Here is a 19,110-nt window from a genome sequence, read left to right as displayed (position 1 = left end):
TAAAATTCTTATATATTTTATAGAAATTTTTGTTATTCTTATTTTTATTATCAGTATTCTTTTGCGCACCCCTTGGGTTGGAAAATATCCATCCGGTATTTATACAAACTTCTTGACTTGCCCACTCTTTAGAAGGCTTGATATCTCCCCCATAGTAAGATTATGCACAACAAGTTTAGCAATATTACTAACAAGCAAAACAAGTGCAGTGAATAAAATTCACATACAGTATCCATGGTAACGTGCATTTTTGACCTGATTTGTCCACTTCAAAAGTTGGGAGGTATTCATGTGAGCTAATTATAACAACAATTCAAATTTAAGAGGAGTACACAATTGTCATGACATATTAATATAACGAAGCATATTTTATATGCCATAAACTACAATGACACTCAGACTACACATTACAGTATAGCTGGATATGCCATAACAAGATATCTTCCCTGACCTCCCAAAATATAAAACAACTATTTTAACCATTCAGTAAGTGGTATTAAATCACAGGTAAAATTTTTCGCTATTCTTTCATTATTCCTTATGTGGAAATTAGGGTGGGAATTACATTTAGTATATAACACAGTTCTTTTGTAATTCTTATTTGGTCCTCAGCTGATGGCGCATACATGGAATCAGTATGATTTACAGCCGGCCAATCCCGACAGCGGCAGCCCGGCAGGGATGAAGATCTCGTTCATTCTTCCTGGTAAGTACAACTAACCTAATTCCCTACCCTATCCCTTCTTTAGGGGTGCCTAACCCCAACCTCTCCCCCAAGTGCCTAACCCTAACCCCCCTTTCCCCGCTGCCTAACTCTAAGTCTCCCGGGGTGGTGCCTAACCTTAACCACCCCCCAGGGGTGCCTAACCCCCCCCCTCCCCTAGCCTGAACCTAACCCTCCAGGGGGGTGCCTAACCCTAAGTCCCCCCCCCCCCGGGGTGCCCCGACCTAACCTTCCCCCACCCGCGGCTGTCTCCGTCCGGAGTCCGGCTTACCTTTTATCGGGGTGCTGGGCGTCAGGCTCCTGGCGTAGGTCTAAGGACAGGCGACGGGATTTTGACGCCTGTCATTAGTGCCTTGCCAGGATTAGACAGTCGGGATTACGTCCATCGGCTTCCCGACTGCTTCCCATACATAGATTCCCTTCTCCACACACAGCAATATTATATGTTGGAGAATACCTGACATCAGTCCAACCAAAAGTGACAGTTCCATGTTCACTGGACAAAGGGGTCTACCAAAAATAGGATGTGGTTGGGAGGACTGAAGCACTGTGTAAAGTTTTCGAGTTGGGTCTATTGGCAGGTGACATTGCACACCTACAGTAAATATGTGGCTAAAATATATTTATAGCAATAATAACAATTAGTTTTTGCATGGAGTTAATATCTAAATTTCACACTTTTCTATATGTTTACTGTTTTGTTTTTTTTGCTGTATAGATTATAATTAATCAACAAAAGTACTAAAAATTAAACAAAGAACTGAAGTCACATGCACACACTGGACTAACATACCCATCAAAAGCAGTTTATTTAGACATACAGTGAGACTCGGTGCCTCCCAAAGATGCAGTTGGTGTATTACAGCGTTCTGCAACAATCCAGTCCCTTACATTATATTTCAGTGTTAACTAGGACAGGATGGGGGTGCGGGTGGGGGGCTGAGGGAGGGGATGGGGAACCTAAGAAAGAATGGCGCAATCAATACGCAATTATAAGTTGTACTCAACTGCAACTCGTCTTCTAAACGAAATGTGAGCCATCTCTTGAAATCATGGTGATAAGATGCAGACTGCTTCACAAAACGAACGTAAGCTGCAGGCTCCCGAGGAATGACCTCAACACTAACTGGAAATAACTTTCCTCTGAGACCGTAACAAAGCACTTCCAAGGTTGTAGAAGTAATTTCCATAATTAAGAATTTCTCTCTCTCTCTTTGTTTGTCTTCTCAGACAGTGATGCTGTTCTCTTACCTGTTTCTGCTTCAGAGCTTCCATGGATTCAAATTCCAGCTTGGCTAATTTTATCTGGATGTCATATGGTTTGTCAGGAATCACAAATGCCAAGATAAACTTCAGAGCTAGCAGAGCGTGCTGTAAAAATAATAAAGCACAATAAAAGGTTAGTGTTAGGCGCTGTGTAAAGAATAAATAAAGTAAAGTAAGAAGGGAGAGGGACAAAGCGGACCTATAATTAGGCCACTTGGTATTTCTTATGGTACTCATTTTCGTCGGCCCTGGAAATACTTGTAATTAAATGGTTCAAGATTAATTCAATGCATTTAGTATTATTATATTTTATGCTCAGTCAGCTACTAAGATGAAGGCTGCTAAAATCTTTACAATACAGTTTAGCAGCTTTATTTCCCTACATTCATTTGGAAACATCAAAAAGAAGAGCTGAATAAGTAATTGCTACACTTGACTTCTACTGTATTTGCTGATGCAGGTAATATACCTGTTTATATCTAAAATACATATATTTAGATGTCCTCCACACTTTAGGTACCAAAGCCTTTTATGTTTGTAAACTATTTAGAGTGGCGGAGAACCAATTACGGAATGGGAAAATAATAAGCATTGTGCTTAGAAACTTCTAATTCTAAATGATGGCTTGCAAACTATAGGTAACATAAGTACCATTGGCAGATTGGTAGATTCATTTCAAACACATGAGCCAGGAACTGTGCAGCTTCTTAGTTCTGACTCCCTTTATCCAGGTCTCAAGGTAACACCACCCTGTACCCCAAAATGTAAAAATGTCCTCAATCTGCTGCTGTGCTGGGGTCAGACCTCAGTGAAATCCAGCTGCCAATTGTACTTCCCTTATTATTACTTAGGCTCAGCACTGTATACTAACTGGCCATTCAAATGGAGCTCTGTAATGAATGCCAGTCATCCGATTAAGCCTGTGCCACAGAGTACAGTATACTGATTATCAGACTGTGGCTTGCTAGACTAGTCTACATGAGGCTTTGCGAGATATACTAGATTGGTGTTCTGCATCGTCTACTGGTCATCAGAATGGGAAGCTATAGCACTGCAATGTAAACTGGTCATAAAAATGGGGTTCTACTGTACATTACATTGTGGTCAACAGATTGTGCTATTATATACTCGTCCAATAGAATGCATTAACTTTTCATTTTCCATACATTTCAGTATCTGTGTTAAACCAGGAGTACTCTTTGCAAACCTGAACCACAGCTACCAGCCAGGCTCACATTTTGCAGCAGCATGCAGAGCAAGCACAGGTGTCTTCCTAATCTATGTGCTGTGTGTGCTTTGCTAATTTATGTTTTTGCATCACCTCAGCAAGGTGACTGCAGAGATACAGTAGGATGTGGGTTTTTGAGGTATTCGGTGAAGAGAAAAAAAACGTTATCTGACTATACTGCAGGAAAAACCCAGGTTAAGATTGCAAATTAACTCTGTTTCAAGATAATTTAAGAGTTTGATTTTGCTTTCTGCATTAGTAGAAGCAGCATGGAAATCTGATATGTCTAATTCAACAAATTAACAGTTTATATTTAGTTATCGCGCAGTAACCTTGATCTTTCATACAACTCCACTCAATACGGATTCCTCTGTTTGTGGATAAGTATATACAGTATTAACGTATACGTATATATAGAGCCATCAATGCCAATCATGGTACAGGAGTTCAGTACTTACAACATGAACTAGCTCAGTCAGTGTAATGTCAGTCATTGAGTAATGTATTACTACACATGAAGACATGCAGCATAAATCAATCAGGGAATCTTTGTATAATCCTGGGAAACTAAATTATTAATATTGCACATGTTTATTATATATACATAATTTTGATTTTAGCACATCGCTGTTTTTTTCCATTAAAGAAAGATTGCTAAGATTATGTAAGGTCCAAGGTGTTTAAAAATTTACTATCCAGTATTACTACTCTTTATTACTCTATATTATGCTGTAGAGAGATTTTATTTTTATTAAGTCACATAAGTATCGACCCAACACCTTAGGCATGAAAATGGACTACTATGCTGTACTCCCCCACTGGAGCTCACAAGCTCTACCAAGGGAACACACAAGATGGGATGATTCTGCAGGCAGTCACAGAAGCCAGATTTAATACCTTATGCTAATACAAGATTCCGTTCAGCTAATCAGCTAATATGAGGATCTGTGCGTCTGCAAGTGGAGAGCCATACTGCCTATTCATATTCATTTTATGACACCTGCCGCATCCGTCATCATTTATATCTGCACTTGCACCAACCCCATGCAAGGTCCAAGAGATCCTTCAGGGACAGGCTTCCAGTCGCTGTGCGGCTTTAGATACCCGCCCATGACAGTCCCACTTGTCAGGACAGTTCAATTGGATTGTCTCCTCCCAGTTCCCGCTACAAAATGCTCAATTTCATGGAAAGACAGGTCCATCCAAGTTGTGTCCAACTCAGAAGAGGACGGACATCTGCAGAAATGCATACAGTCACAACTGCTCACTCACTATATGCAAAAAACTCATCATGAGTCAAATTGGTATGCCAGGCAAGTAACATTCAATGTACAGTATATATAGCCAACATTATATGTATATCCTGCTCTATAAAATAATATCAATCACACTTCCTAATGCAATGCTAGAAAACAGGGATGTGCAGTCACCTGCCACTGTCCCCGTTCCGGGGACAGTGGCAGGTGAGGAGTTTGACTGGGGCGGTACACATGTCAAACCGTAACGCAGGTGTCCTAAGGCGAGCTCAGGGAGGACAGAAACCTCCCGTGGAGCAGAAGGGCAATTTTATGACAGAGCCTCCCCTGTCATACTCCTGAGATTTGATATAAAATGGCAAGAAAAATACAAAGAAGATATGTATAACTTATAAATATCTTCTTGTTTATTGTAATAATTTTTTTTAGCTAACTCTCACCAGCTTTGTGGAGCTCCCTGGAACTGTAGGGAGACAAGAGATGAGGCAGCAACAGCTCAGCCTCGGTTCTGTATAGTCAGATACTGCTTGCAGAGCTGGGGGTGGGGCCACACCACAGGCAGTAAGCTGCACAGAAAGAGAGCTAATAGAGGCATGCCTCTGAGTATGGGGGGCATGCCTTGAGCACTGATGGACACCTTGGATGTCACATGACCATGAAGTGCACTGCAGTGTTTAGAGATCGGAGCTTTCAGCAGCAGCAGCAGCAGCAAGAGAAGACACAGTGATGCAGGTAGGAGAATCAATGGACACTGAAGCCTAGTGTAGTGAGGGGAAAGTTACAGTGAGTAGGGGGTGAGACAGACTCCCAGCACTCAGACCCATATCCATGTGTGCCTCTCCAGCCATTGACCTCACTGCCCTGCTAGAAAAGGCAGTATAACAGTTTTTACTGGTATAGAGGGGTTGACTCCAGGCACCTGTAATCCACTGTGTCTTTGTCTTAGACTGAAATATTCATTTTTATGATGTCTCTCTTTGAAAGCCCCCTGTTGACAAGACAGCCGCATGCATGGCTTGTGATGGCTCTCTGTTTAGCAAATCAAGCAGTAAGAAACTTGGCTCAGTGGAAACAGCTGGAAAGTGGTTCGGTGTGTGACCAAGCCCGCCTAATGAGAATCCACACAGATAGTTCTAGCTTAGCTGTGGCAATAGCTTTCCAGTTCACCTTCTTCAAAACATAGGATGACGGGTGCCTGAAGGTAGATGTGTCAAGCTTTCAGGAAACAAACGTCTGTCACCACTTTCAGTAAAACTTTTCTGATTCCTTTTTATGTACATTGACAGAAGATGATTGTTTTGGTGCTTTGTTTTTATTTCTTTTCCTCTCGCATTTGTAACACAAACACATTATTTTACATTCTTTCTAGAGGTCAGTATTAGTCTATGTAGCCTGCAGATTATCAAATATCAACCTGCAGGCCTAAAATAGCTTTAAGAGCACCTGCTGTCACCTGTAAACATTAGAGGCAAACAGTTAGAGACTTCAACATTCATTAGTATTCAGCCTATCATTTTACTAGGGAGCAATGACATCATTGAGGCACTTAATGACCAATATTCAATAAACATACTGCCTGTTATTGGCAGGTAAGTACCAAGCTTTGTGGCACAATGGGTTTTGTTCTTACAATTGAAGTGTGGACTATCTGGGCCTGGTGGATCAGAGACATGGCCTAAAATATCCTGATTTCAAAAAGGGAATGCGTAGACAGTATGAATCAGGCATGCTCAATATTCATCAGGTACTCTCACAAAAACAAACGATCAGGCTTTGTTCTTATGAATTCTAGTTCAGCCCACAAAATCTATCTCTTCACTGCGTGAAATAGAGGTGACTTATCTTTCAGGGTTCTGAACTGTTGAGGCCCAATATACCAGTCAAGGCCAAGCTATTCCTTTTTTTTTGTATTTGTAACAGCAGAAGTAAATCAGTGGTTGAAGATAGCCTGCAAACCACTATATGAAGCTACAAACAGTACACAATGAGATCAAACAGAAGAATACAAATGAAAACAAACAAGACCCTCATTTACAGGAATTAACAAGGTTATATAATCCTTAAAACCACCCAGCAGGAACAGAGGATTTAAACTTGTGTGAGAAATAATATAGTCCAATTGGTTAGTAAGGAATAAGACCTCTTAACTATAAGCAGGTGAGATTATTTATTACTGTGTGGGGAGCGTAACTGTGGAGCTCCTTCAGACCCGCTCGCTAGATGTGTTCGCTCGCACCCAGCGTAGGCAAAACCGGCACACACCCAGCAAGGCAGGCGATCGCACGGCAAGGCATAAGCACGCCCACTATGTCTTGGCATGCGATCGCATTGTGCATCTCCAGGAAGTGTATGCAACCATCGGGACATCGGGTACCATCGCATGCAATCGCAGCGCTTGTGGCTGACCATACCCTACCGCAAGCACTGCTATCACTTCAGTGTGAAATACAACCAGGTGACATGTACTACGACGCTGCCTGTTAATTATGCACGCCTCTGCAACGACGTTAAGACGCTCAGCCACACCTGCGTTCGCAACTCCACTCTTCCGTTGTAAATAGCCAGCCCCTGTCACCACCCACAAACTGCTTCTCCTGTCACTCACTCTGCTGGGCTGTCTATGCGCAGCGAGTGAACGCTTCCCGATCTCTTGCACTTGTTTGCGCACACGCATTGCCATGCGTACCTATGCGCAGAATGCGAAAATCGGCCAGCTATGAGCGAACGCATCCTAGCGAGTGTGTCTGAATCAGGTCCTGTGTCTCTCAGTACCAAACTCTGATATTGAACATTTTCTGACATGTGAACAATGTTGCACTTTGAATTTTGACAATATTACAATTAGTATATGTTGCTCTGAGTTGCCTATTAAATAAAGCTGGGAAAGGCTTTGCCACTTGTAATTTAATATAAAGTCTTGCTAAAACAAAACAGATACAGGAGACAAACCTTTTGTGAGACACTTTCACTTTCAAGAACAATACCGCCCGCCATGCAGCTTTTACAAGCTTCCATTTAGAGGCTGCAGAGATTTATTTTACTGAAGAATTTGTAGAACAGTTTGTTATCCCAGCTGAGGATGGAGCATTATGTTCAGCTTGCTATGCTGTCTCTCAGGCAGGCTTCCCCCTACCCACACTGAAGAAGACTTGGAGGTATATATTAGCGCAGTGGTTCTCAAACTCGGTCCTCAGGACCCCAAACAGTTCCCGTTTTCCAGATCACCCAGGAGGTGCACAGGTGAATTCATTACTCACTGTCACATTTTATAAGATCCACAAGTGGAAGCACTCTCAAAGCTTGACACAGATGTGTGAGTGGCTACTGTATCACAAAGCTCTCCTGCTATGCGGGATGGAGGAAGCTAGCCTGATGCATACAGTGCTTTGAATAAAGTACTATTACCTGTGTGAGTAAGGCACTATGTAGTAAAGCATAAAAAAATGTAAAATAAAATAAACTAGTGTTGAACCCGATTTAATGGTAGCAAGCAAGAATATCCTCTAGTGCTAATAGTTGGTCTTTTGCAGCTACAGAGCACTTACACAAAAAACCCAGCATCATAAGGTAATAATAGGCTGGCTTTCTGTCAAATTTTGTCCCCATTAGAAATAGAAAGGAGATATAAATAGTCATATTATAAAGAAAAATCTTTGTACTTGCATCAACCTTTCTTATCATTTTGATCTGAAAATTCTATTCAATAGAATATAGAATCTTTTGTGTTCAGAGAAAAGTCTCAGTGAATACCTAGACTTCAGAGGGGACTCGTACACAAACTTTACCAAAATGCTTAACCTTCATCACATCTTTATTTCATTCAAACCATACCAGTAAATATACAGACAAAACATAACTAAACAAATTTCACTAAGCAGGCAACTTGTAACATCACTCTTCTGGGCAGATTTAAAAAAAACATGAACCCAGAGATGTACACAAAGTAATGATGGCACATGTATAGCGGACCAAAGAGATGCAGTGAAACAGGGGGATATTGATAAGGACATGGGATAAGGAGACACATGGATATGTGCTATAGAGACACAGTATGATGGGGCTGGAAGACACGGGGGATATGATGCTGAGAGACATTAGTGGGATGAGGCTGAATGACACAGGAGGGAATGAGGTTAGGAGACATGGGGGAATGAGACTGACAGACACGGGGAGCGGTGAGGCGGAGAGACATAGCTAGGGACTGAGGCTGAGAGACACAGAGGGGAAGGATGAGGCTGAGAGACATAAGGGAGATGAAGTGGAGAGACACAAGGAGGATGAGGCGCAGAGGCATAGGGGAGATAAATCAGTGGCTGGAGATGGAGAGGCACAGGATGGATGAGGCTAGAGAGACTTCGGGGGGGACGAGGCTGTAAACACTGCAATACTGCTGGAGAGACATGACAGGGATAGTGCTGGAAAGACACAGCGAGTATGAGACTAGAGAGACACAGGGGAGATGAGGCTGAGAGACACAGAAGAGGAAGCATGAGGCTAAAAGACACAGAGAGACGATGAAGCTGAGAAAACACATTTTTAGAAGAGGCTGAGAGACACAGAGGAGGAGGAGGAGACTGAGAGACAGAGAGGGGATGAGGCTGAGAAACACAAGGGGATGAGGAAGAGAGACACAGAGGAGATGAACCAATGGCTTAAGATGGTGAGAAACGGGGGATGAGGCTTGAGATTGGGATGTTGCTGGAGAGACATAGCAGGGATATTGCTGGAGAGACAGAAGTGAGAATGAGGCTGGAGAGACCCAGACAGGGATGAAGCAGGAGAGACATGGAGGAATATGGCTCAGAGACACAGGTGGAGGTGAGGATGGAGAGACAAGGAGGGATAGGCTGGAGAAATACAGGGGTGAAGAGCTAATGGCTGAATGGCCTGTACCTACTGGGGAAGGATGGAGTGGCTCCAAAAACACAAGTGCATCAGGCCTCAAGATTTCTGTTGCCGGCCCTGCCATTCAATATCTGCATATCTATAGAGTTGTTGAATTCATTTCATCTAATAAAGGCATATTTACAATCATAAAATAATACATATATAAGATTTTCTGCCAAAGTACATAGTTGCGGAGATGATCCGAAATACATGAAAGAACAGAGAAAGGCTGACATCGTGCACCCACGCTCAGCTTGTTTTCCTTCATTGCAGATGTTATTGGATAGACTGTCTGTCCAATAAATGCTAATTGTTGTTCTTTTAAAACTACAAACTTCTTTAACAGCTTGTGGTCCATTAACAGAGAGTGTGCTACAATATGGTTACATTGGAGAATTTCATATTCTTGATATTAAGCTAACAATAGAAAACATGCAATACACAAAACCCACTACTGATGTGCTCTACAACGGCAAACCAGCACTGCATACAAACTTGAAAGAAAATTAAATGAGCAGTACACTACAGAGCACAATAAATACTTATTCACATAGCAAATCGATGCACTGAGGATAACTTATCAAGGATGTCTGTAAGAATGTGTGCATCTACTCACACAGAACATAGCTATGTGAATGAGGTAATAGTGGTGTCGTGTACGTACACATAATAAACTTACATGCCTATATACTATGTGAGCCATTATGCATGCTTTACCAATCCATGTATACATACAGATGTGCCTCATACACCTAGCCTCAATATGCCATGCGACATGAGCTAGCCGCGCCGGGGGGTGTAATGACATTTTCTTTAAATTTGCGTCTTATTGGTACCACAGACACAGAGAAACACCACTTAATCTGTACCAGAGATGCCGGGCTGCGACTTTAACTGCACAGGAATTAGTTTTAAATACGTACAAAGTCTCAGATGAAGTACAATGGAACTTGGCGTGAAAAAAGCTGCGGCCGCTGCATCGTAGCTCTTAGTCTACAGATTCAGACTCATATCATATTAATAAGTGCAGTGTCGTTAAGCAGTTTTGTCGCATTGCAACTAAAACTCCCATTCAGGCAAAAAAGATGCAGGGGACCAGGCGCGCCGTGAAGGCAGTTTGGTGCGACTGTTGCAATAGTGTATGAGAATACATCTGTATTATAGGTGGATAATTCCAACGAGAAGGTCCATATGATCTTTACGGTTTGGAAGACAGCATTCAGAGACTTGCGTAAACCATTTCCACTAAACATGGCCTAATATCACATCTACCCATCACCCATTAATTTAAAATGTACTGCTTGCTTTACCCTCATTCTATTCATGGTCTAGAGAAAAATATCCCAACACTGGTCAACCCGGTAAAATACTGTCTAGTTTGGAACTCTAGCTTTAATTCCTGAAAGAATATAGTAAATATTGTACAGGTAGTACCTTTATATATACACTGAGGGCCTGATTCAACAAGGATCGCAATTGCAAAGCTGTACGCAGGCTATAGATATATGATGTATGCACGCAATTACGTATGCACGCAATTACGATCCTTGCAGATATGGTAATGCAGCAGGAGGCATCACACCTCCTGTCCATTACTTATCCGAGCTGCATTGTCCAATGCAGCATCGGATAATCTGCGTCACATCGGCCGGCTAAGGGTCATGCAGCCGGCCGCCGCAGTTGAGAGGAAGAGGCCAAGAAATCTCTGTCAGCCGACGGAGATCCTGGCCTCTTCTCTTCCCCCCCCAACGGCGGCGACACGCCTCCATTTCAGGAAATGGAGTCCATCGCCACCCGCTCCCCTTACAAACGGCAGCAGACTGTCAATCACCGAATGTCTGCGAGCGGGATCGCATAACCATTCCGAACATCGGGAATCTGCGTTCAGCGGTGCATTAGCGTTCACTGCTGAATCAGGCCCTGAGTGGCCAAATTATTGTGATCAACCGGTTATTAGTCTGTTGGGCCACCTTTTGGGCTTGAATTCTTCTAGGTGTGGATTCTAACTGTTGGTATGATTCATGGAGAATATAAACTGAAATGAACTGTATCTCCATAACATAGCCTCCGCATAGGGCCGGATTAAAGGCAGGGTGACAGGGGCGGTCGTCCCGGGGCCCCACACACTGTCCCTGACCACTGGCCACATGCCCCAGTGAAAGGTTGATCGTGAGCTACTGGAAGCTCATGGAGCTCCAGCATGTAGATCGCGACCAAAGTAACTGGGAACGCTGGCCTCTGAATCCTCTGATCACTTCAGAGGCCAGTGTTCCCAGTGATGCAGTGCGCGGGTGAAGTCATGGAGTCACCCACGAAGAGAGGAGCCTGTGCGCCTTTACTGGATCCAGTTAGATCCAGCAAGCAGCAGCAGCGACGGCGGGACCCGGGAGTCCTGACGGCGTGGAGTGAAGTCAGGTAAGTCAGGGGTGTGGGCGAGGAGGGGGAGCTAGTGCTGGGGGCACTACTTTATGGGGCATAACTACAGAGGACATTGAAGAAGGGGCACAACTACAGGGGGGATTGGAGAAGAGGAACAATTACTGGGGGCATTGCAGGGGACACAACTAATGGAGGCATCGGAGAAGGGGGCACAACTACAGGGGGCATTAGAGAAGATGCACAACTACAGGGGGCATTGGAGAAGGGGCACAACTACTGGGGGCATTGGAGAAGGGGCACAACTACTGGGGGCATTGCAGAAGGGGGGTACAACTACTGGAGGAATTGTAGGAGAGGTACAACAACCGAAGGGACACAACTACTGGGGGCATTTGAGAAGGGGCACAACTACTGGTGGCATTGGAGAAGGGGAACAACTACAGGGGGCAATGGAAAACAGGCAGGTAGCTCGATGTGTGTGTGTGTATATGTATGTATATATATATTTCTGTTAATATATATATACAGTCAGGTGCATAAACATTGGGACATTGACAGAATTTTCATATTTTGGCCTCCACAATGGCTTTGAGATGAAACAAACAAGATGTGCTTTAACTGCAGACTTTCAGATTTAATTTGAGGGTAATTACATCCAAATCAGGTGAACGGTGTAGGAATTACAACGGTTTCTATATGTGCCTCCCACTTTTTAAGGGGCCAAAAGTAATGGGATTATCAACTCAAAAGCTATTTCATGTACAGGTGTGGGCTATTCCCACATTATTTCATTATCAATTAAGCAGGTAAAAGGTCTGGAGTTGATTCTAGGTGTGACATTTGCATTTGGAATTAGTTGCTGTCGACTCTCAATATGAGATCCAAAGAGCTGTCACTATCAGTGAATCAAGCCATCACTAGGCTGAAAAATCAAAACAAACCCATCAGAGAGATAGCAAAAACATTAGGTGTGGCCAGATCAACTGTTTGAAACATTCTTAAAAAGAAAGAACGCACCGGAGAGCTCAGCAACACCAAAAGACTCGGAAGACCACGGAAAACAACTGTGGTGGATGACAGAAGAATTATTTCCCTGGTGAAGAAAAACCCCTTCACAACAGTTGGCCAAATCAAGAACACTCTCCAGGAGGTAGGTGTATATGTGTCAAAGTCAACAATCAAGAGAAGACTTCACAAGAGTGAATACAGAGGGTTCACAACAAAATGTAAACCATTGGAGAGCCTCAAAAACAGGAAGACCAGATTAAAGTTTGCCAAACAACATCTAAAAAAGCCACTACAGTTCTGGAACAATATCCTATGGACAGATGAGACAAATATCAACTTGTACCACAGTGATGGGAAGAGAAGAGTATGGAGAAGGAAAGGAACTGCTCATGATCCAAAACATACCACCTCATCAGTGAAGCATGGTGATGGTAGTGTCATGGTGTGGGCATGTATGGCTGCCAATGGAACTGGTTCCCATGTATTTATTGATGATGTGACTGCTGACAAAAGCAGCAGAATGAATTCTGAAGTGTTTCGGGCAATATTATATGCTCACATTCAGTCAAATGCTGCAGAACTCATTGGACGGCACTTCACAGTGCAGATGGACAATTACCCGAAGCATACTGCAAAAGCAACCAAAGAGTTTTTTAAGCCTAAAAAGTGGAATGTTATGCAATGGCCAAGTCAATCCCCTGACCTGAATCCGATTGAGCATGCATTTCACTTGATGAAGACAAAACTGAAGGGAAAATGCCCCAAGAACAAGCAGGAACTGAAGACATTTGCAGTAGAGGCCTGGCAGAGCATCACCAGGGATGAAACCCAGCATCTGGTGATGTCTATGCGTTCCAGACTTCAGGCTGTAATTGTCTGCAAAGGATTTTCAACAAAGTATTAAAAAGTGAAAGTTAGATTTAGGATTGTTTAGTTTGTCCCATTACTTTTGGCCCCTTAAAAAGTGGGAGGCACATATAGAAACCGTTGTAATTCCTACACCGTTCACTTGATTTGGATGTAATTACCCTCAAATTAAATCTGAAAGTCTGCAGTTAAAGCACATCTTGTTTGTTTCATTTCAAAGCCATTGTGGTGGTGAATAGAGGCCAAAATATGAAAATTCTGTCAATGTCACAATATTTATGCACCTGACTGTATATACTTACTGTACATACATACATGTGTATATATATGCATGTGTTTGTGTGTGTATATATGTATATATACAACTTTTATTGATAGGAGCCCCCACACGTTTGTTGCCCAGGGGTCCCCACAGACCTTAATCCGGTCCTGCCTCCGCAAATCTGAAGAGTCATGATGATGCAAGAAGGATCCATGTTTTCATGCTGCTGTCGCCATATCCTCACCCTACCATCTGTATAGTGTAGTTGAAAACATTATTATTATTATTATTATTATTATTACCAGTTATTTATATAGCGTGCACATATTCCGCAGCGCTTTACAGAGAATATTTGGCCATTCACATCAGTCCCTGCCCCAGTGGAGCTTACAGTCTATAGTCCCTATCACATGCGCACACACATACACACTGGGGTTAATTTATATTTGGAGCCAATTAACCTACCAGTATATTGTGGGAGAAAACCGGAGCACCCGGAGGAAACCCACGCAAGCACAGGGAGAATATACAAACTCCACACAGTTAGGGCCGTGGTGGGAATCGAATCCACGACCTCAGCGCTGTGAGGCAGTAACGCTAACCATTACACTGTCTGTGCTGCCCAGACCACATGACCCATTTACAATCATGTACTATAGAATTCCCCTGTTCCTGAACAAACTGGAGGACCTTTACCCTGTTTGCAGCAGACAGCAATGGCGTACGGACAGGTCTTCTGTCCTTACGCCGCACATTACATTGTAGCCCAGACAATGTAATCTGCTGCGTAGTGCTCGTTGAGAGGCAATGTGATTTGGTCCCTGATTCAGATTATCCGTAATATGATGCACTGTTGCCCCTCTGTGGAATTGAACATGTCTGCCCACTCTCTGTTCCACTTGAGCATCCAGAAACTATTGATGAGTACAGTCCTTCCTCTCAGACCCAGTTTTTTGTCTGCTGGTCCACTTTGTGTAACAACTGCCACCCTCGAATAACTCACATGTGAAGACGCTTTGTTAATGCTCGCACAGCTGCTGCGAACGCCAACATTCTTTGCACATTCAAAGTCTGTTAGATCGTATCATTTACTCATTATTTAATGAGTGATGCACCTCTTTAGTCTCTGCATACCTTCGCCTTTCCATTCTTATACAGATTCAGACATCCTACGTCAGAATTATCTGTGAATACCTACTTTACAATAAAATCACCTAGTGGGCAAAATAAATTGGCCACTCAGTGTACACATTAATTTACATGCAAATACAATTTTGTAACATTCCAAAAGCACTTGCTGGTCTTGTGTTGTGGGATCATTTATTACTAGTATTGTCTTTATTATGATATACAATAGGACAATTAGTGTATATGAGATAACGAACTCCCAGAAGCCAGACAGAGGAGAATTCCGACAAAGCTGGTAAGCCCCCTAAACCTACCCTTCTTCCACCCCCTAACCCTCCCTTAGGGGTGCCTAACCCTAAAATTCCTGGGGTGGTGCCCAACCCTATGTCTCCCCCAGGGGTGCCTAAACCTATCCCTCCACAACTTAACCCTATCGGGGGGGGTGCCTAACCCTAACCTCCCCCAAGTAGTGCCTAACCCTCCCTTGCCCTATCCTAACCCTTCCCGGGAGGTGTGTAACCCTAAGGCCCCCCAGGGGCCAGCCAGACTTACCTCGACATTCCACCATCGGGATTAAGATAGGCGTTGGTACTTCACACCTATCTTATGTCCCTTGTCGGTCTTCTGGTGTCAGAATTTAGTCCGCCAGTCTATAAACTTCATCCCACTTAAAAGAATATGAGAGGTTATACATTCATATTAGAGGCTAAATTAGCGAAGCAGCAGATATTTTAAAGCCACCGCTTCTCAGCGGGTTTCAGGTATTTGGTGCATTTTCGATACCTGCGGACCAAGTCTGGGGTGAAATCAGAGAGTGGAGTGAGTTGCGGTTCTGTTGGCGGTGTTTCCATGCCGTTACAAAGGCAACTAGCTACCCGCATGGCTAACTGAATCAACCCCTTACGTGAGCGCCCCTTTAAAATTTCAGCGGGAACCCAGAGAGAGGCAACTGCTTAAAATAGCCGCTGCTTCATAAATATAGCCCAAAGGCAGTGTGAGTATCCACCGCAATACAGTTACAGATGACAGTTGGCATTGCACCATCAACACTGAACATTCTTTTGCACTTCCTACAATTAGCACTTTGCTAACGGTAAGTTACTGTAAGTTACTGTAATTAAAATACCGCACCAGTATTGAGCCTTAGTAAGGGCTCACTCCTACCAGTTTTTGAGAAAAGCAAAGTTGGAAATTAATGTCTCTGATTGTACTTCAAATACTCTTGTTTTGTTTGCCTTTCTATCTATTTTGGCTTAAAAATCATCAGAGTCTGTAAAATCATCACAAGGGAATGTATATAACATGGGAACGTATATACACACACACACTTCCCATATCCTGCTCTTGCCCCCGAGAATGCCCACATTTTCAGGTGCCTCTCTGTGGCTGCGTCACATTGGCAGCGTCTCTGGGTCACCCACTCTTTCAGGGGTGCGGGAGCTTCCCAAAGGTCAGGAGATTCCCACCTGAAGAGCAGGTAAGTATAGTTTGAGACAACCTACTCTACCACCACTAGAAAAGCTGAATAGGACAGGTGCACAGTTATGCTTGATGTAAGGCCTCATTACAGTCACACCCTAAAGCCTGCTAGACCCTCGGAGTAAGTTACTCACTTTGCCACACACTGACGATGGGTTGGGTATGGGATGCAGGCGCCTGGGATCACGGTGGTTACAATCTCGCCGCCAGCATCCAGACAGGGTCAGGATACCGACACCTGTCAGTAAGTATCCTAACCCTACCCCTAAACCTAACCCTCCCTCCCAGCTTCCTAAACCTAACCCTCCCCCTGCAGACTAAACCGAACCTCCACCCTAGTGCATAACCCTAACTCTCCCCCTAACCCCACTACTTACCGCCGGGATGCTGGTACCAGGATTCTGACTGGCGTGGAGATTCCTGTGTTGGCACTCAGAGCGCCGGCATCCCAACAGCCGGGATTTAAACTACTGGTACATCACCTGTTGACTATGGCCCTGATTCAGAGCCGGACGCTCTGAAAGAGCGCTTGCTCTGAATCAGGGCCGTCCTTCTTGATTTTTACAGCGGCCTCCTGGCCGCTCGTATAGCTGTGGGTGACCACCCACAGCTATAGCGAGCGGCCAGGAAGATGGTCGCGATGGTCAAGACCATCGCGACCATCGGGCTTGCGACGAGACCCTTGTGGAAGGGTCTCGTTGCCGCAAGCCCTGGAGTGCTTTCGGCTCAAACAGAACCGAAAGCACTCCCATGGGAACGCCTCCGTCTGGGCAGCCACGCCCCCGGCACGCCCACCAAAGGGGGCATGCTGTCACTCAACATCGACAGCACGCCCCCTTTGGTACGAGACCCGGAGCGACTGTTTGCCCGTCGCTAACCGGGTCTTGCGCACGCGCACGACGGAGCCGGCTCCGTCGTGCGCATGTGCACTGGGCCAACATCGACCCGCTTGCGAGCGCTCAGCGCTCGCGAGCGGGTCTGAATCAGGCCCTATATTCCCTATGTTCTATACATTTCAGTTAAAAACTGTATGATTTCTGTGAGTTCTATGGTAATTTTCATTTAATACATTTAGAGATTTGGAAACCACAACACAAAAAAAAAAACACAATTCTGCAAATTGCTCTTTACTAGATTCTCTCCTTTGTTATATCATTTTATTAAACCTAGCAGAATTAAAGGTGAAATCATAACTGTAGTGACAAGCTGCTGTGTCTGCCACTGTCACAAATTTTGATAGACCGGGTTTTATGTATTAAACTACAGTGAAATTGAAAAATAATGTCCTTAAAGAGAATACAATTTCTACTTTGCACAGCAGTCTCGACACTGCCTCAGGCAAAACATGTCATAACTATGGCATACCACTGAGGCAGCAGGCATGGATCTGCACTACAGAGGTCAGCATTTCATTAACAAGCAGAAGATGCCCAAATCTTGAAGAATTCCAATAATTGAAAACCTCCTGGCTCGCAGACTGAGACTGTCCAGAACAAGAGACTTCATTTTAGACTATTATCATCATCACAAGCATGCTTCATTCTATAGCAAAGCCCTGTACACTAGGGGGTAAATTTACTAAGGATAGTGTCTGGCAAAGTATTGAACATGCTGGGCATCGCATGGACACAAATGAGTTTGTTGCAAGGAAACTCTGAAATATACTAAGAATTGTGTTTGAACTGAATCGTGTTTGTCGATGGGAAATGCAATCAAGTTTGCAAGTGTGTCTGTTCAGTTATATTTGGAGTGAAAACGATAGCCCTGCATGTGAGCTGTGTTTAGCAGAAGCACTGCACAGGTCAGTGTGATCATTCGGGGAAAAAACAATGTGGGGTTCACCCTATTTTCTTGTAACCAGCACCAGGCTGAACAAGCCAGGGTGATAATGACACAGCAGGCTGACAAACTTACGTGCAATGCTGAATCAGCCCTTAAGTTATCCCTGTAACCTGCGCATGACCCTGATCTCTGCTCAACCCTTGGTGTGTGAATAAAACAGCTATTACGAACCCCTAGAGTATTTCATAGTTCATTGCTGAAAGCAGTCTGTATATCAAGCACTTTTTGGAAAATACCATCTATGAAACCTCCTCCTGTGGTCACTGATAGTCATACTGAGTACCAAATTGAAAACATCTTGGATTCTTGAAAAGTCAGGAATCAACTGCATTACTTGATACAATGGAAAGGGTATGGCCCAGAGGAAAGGTCTTGGGTTTCAGTTAAAGGACTTCATGCGGAAAAACATAGAAAACGGTTCCACAAATTGAGTCCATTTAAGCTGTCCTGTTGAGGTTTCAGTGACCACTCCTCAAGGGAGTGGTAATGTTACATTGTGAATCCCAGTAGTTTTGCTTTGGTGTACTGTGGTTGTTAGGCAACCTTGCCTTCCTGAGCTGACAGGATTGCTTTGTAAAGCTGATTCATTAGTTACTACTCTATCATCACAGCTGATCAGTCATGTTTAACACCCAGAAGTTGCTTAGCCAGGACTGGCATAAATACCTTCAGTGCCGTTTTCACCTTGGTTGTTGTTAAGTTCTACCTTGTCAGTCTTATACTTATTCCTGTATTTTTTTGAGTTTATAATTATATTCTCTGTGTATGACCTCTGCTTGTGTTT

General features: G+C 43.7%; 1 protein-coding gene across 7 annotated transcripts in view; it reads right to left on the bottom strand.

Annotated features, from left to right (window-relative positions):
* ANO10 (anoctamin 10) overlaps nt 1–19,110 on the bottom strand; it is a 319,184-nt gene that overhangs the window by 91,283 nt on the left and 208,791 nt on the right. For all 7 annotated transcript variants that reach the window (XM_088463625.1, XM_088463672.1, XM_088463666.1 and 4 more), the window contains exon 12: nt 1,976–2,095. In XM_088463625.1, the coding sequence (XP_088319751.1) occupies nt 1,976–2,095 (120 nt within the window). The remainder of the gene's footprint in view (nt 1–1,975; nt 2,096–19,110) is intronic.

The sequence above is a fragment of the Taudactylus pleione genome, unplaced genomic scaffold (genome assembly GCF_031769625.1).
Source record: "Taudactylus pleione unplaced genomic scaffold, aTauple2 ptg000053l, whole genome shotgun sequence".
NCBI lineage: Eukaryota > Metazoa > Chordata > Amphibia > Anura > Myobatrachidae > Taudactylus > Taudactylus pleione.
Note: the sequence above shows the minus strand (reverse complement) of the source record. Positions and strands in the feature narration are given on the sequence as shown.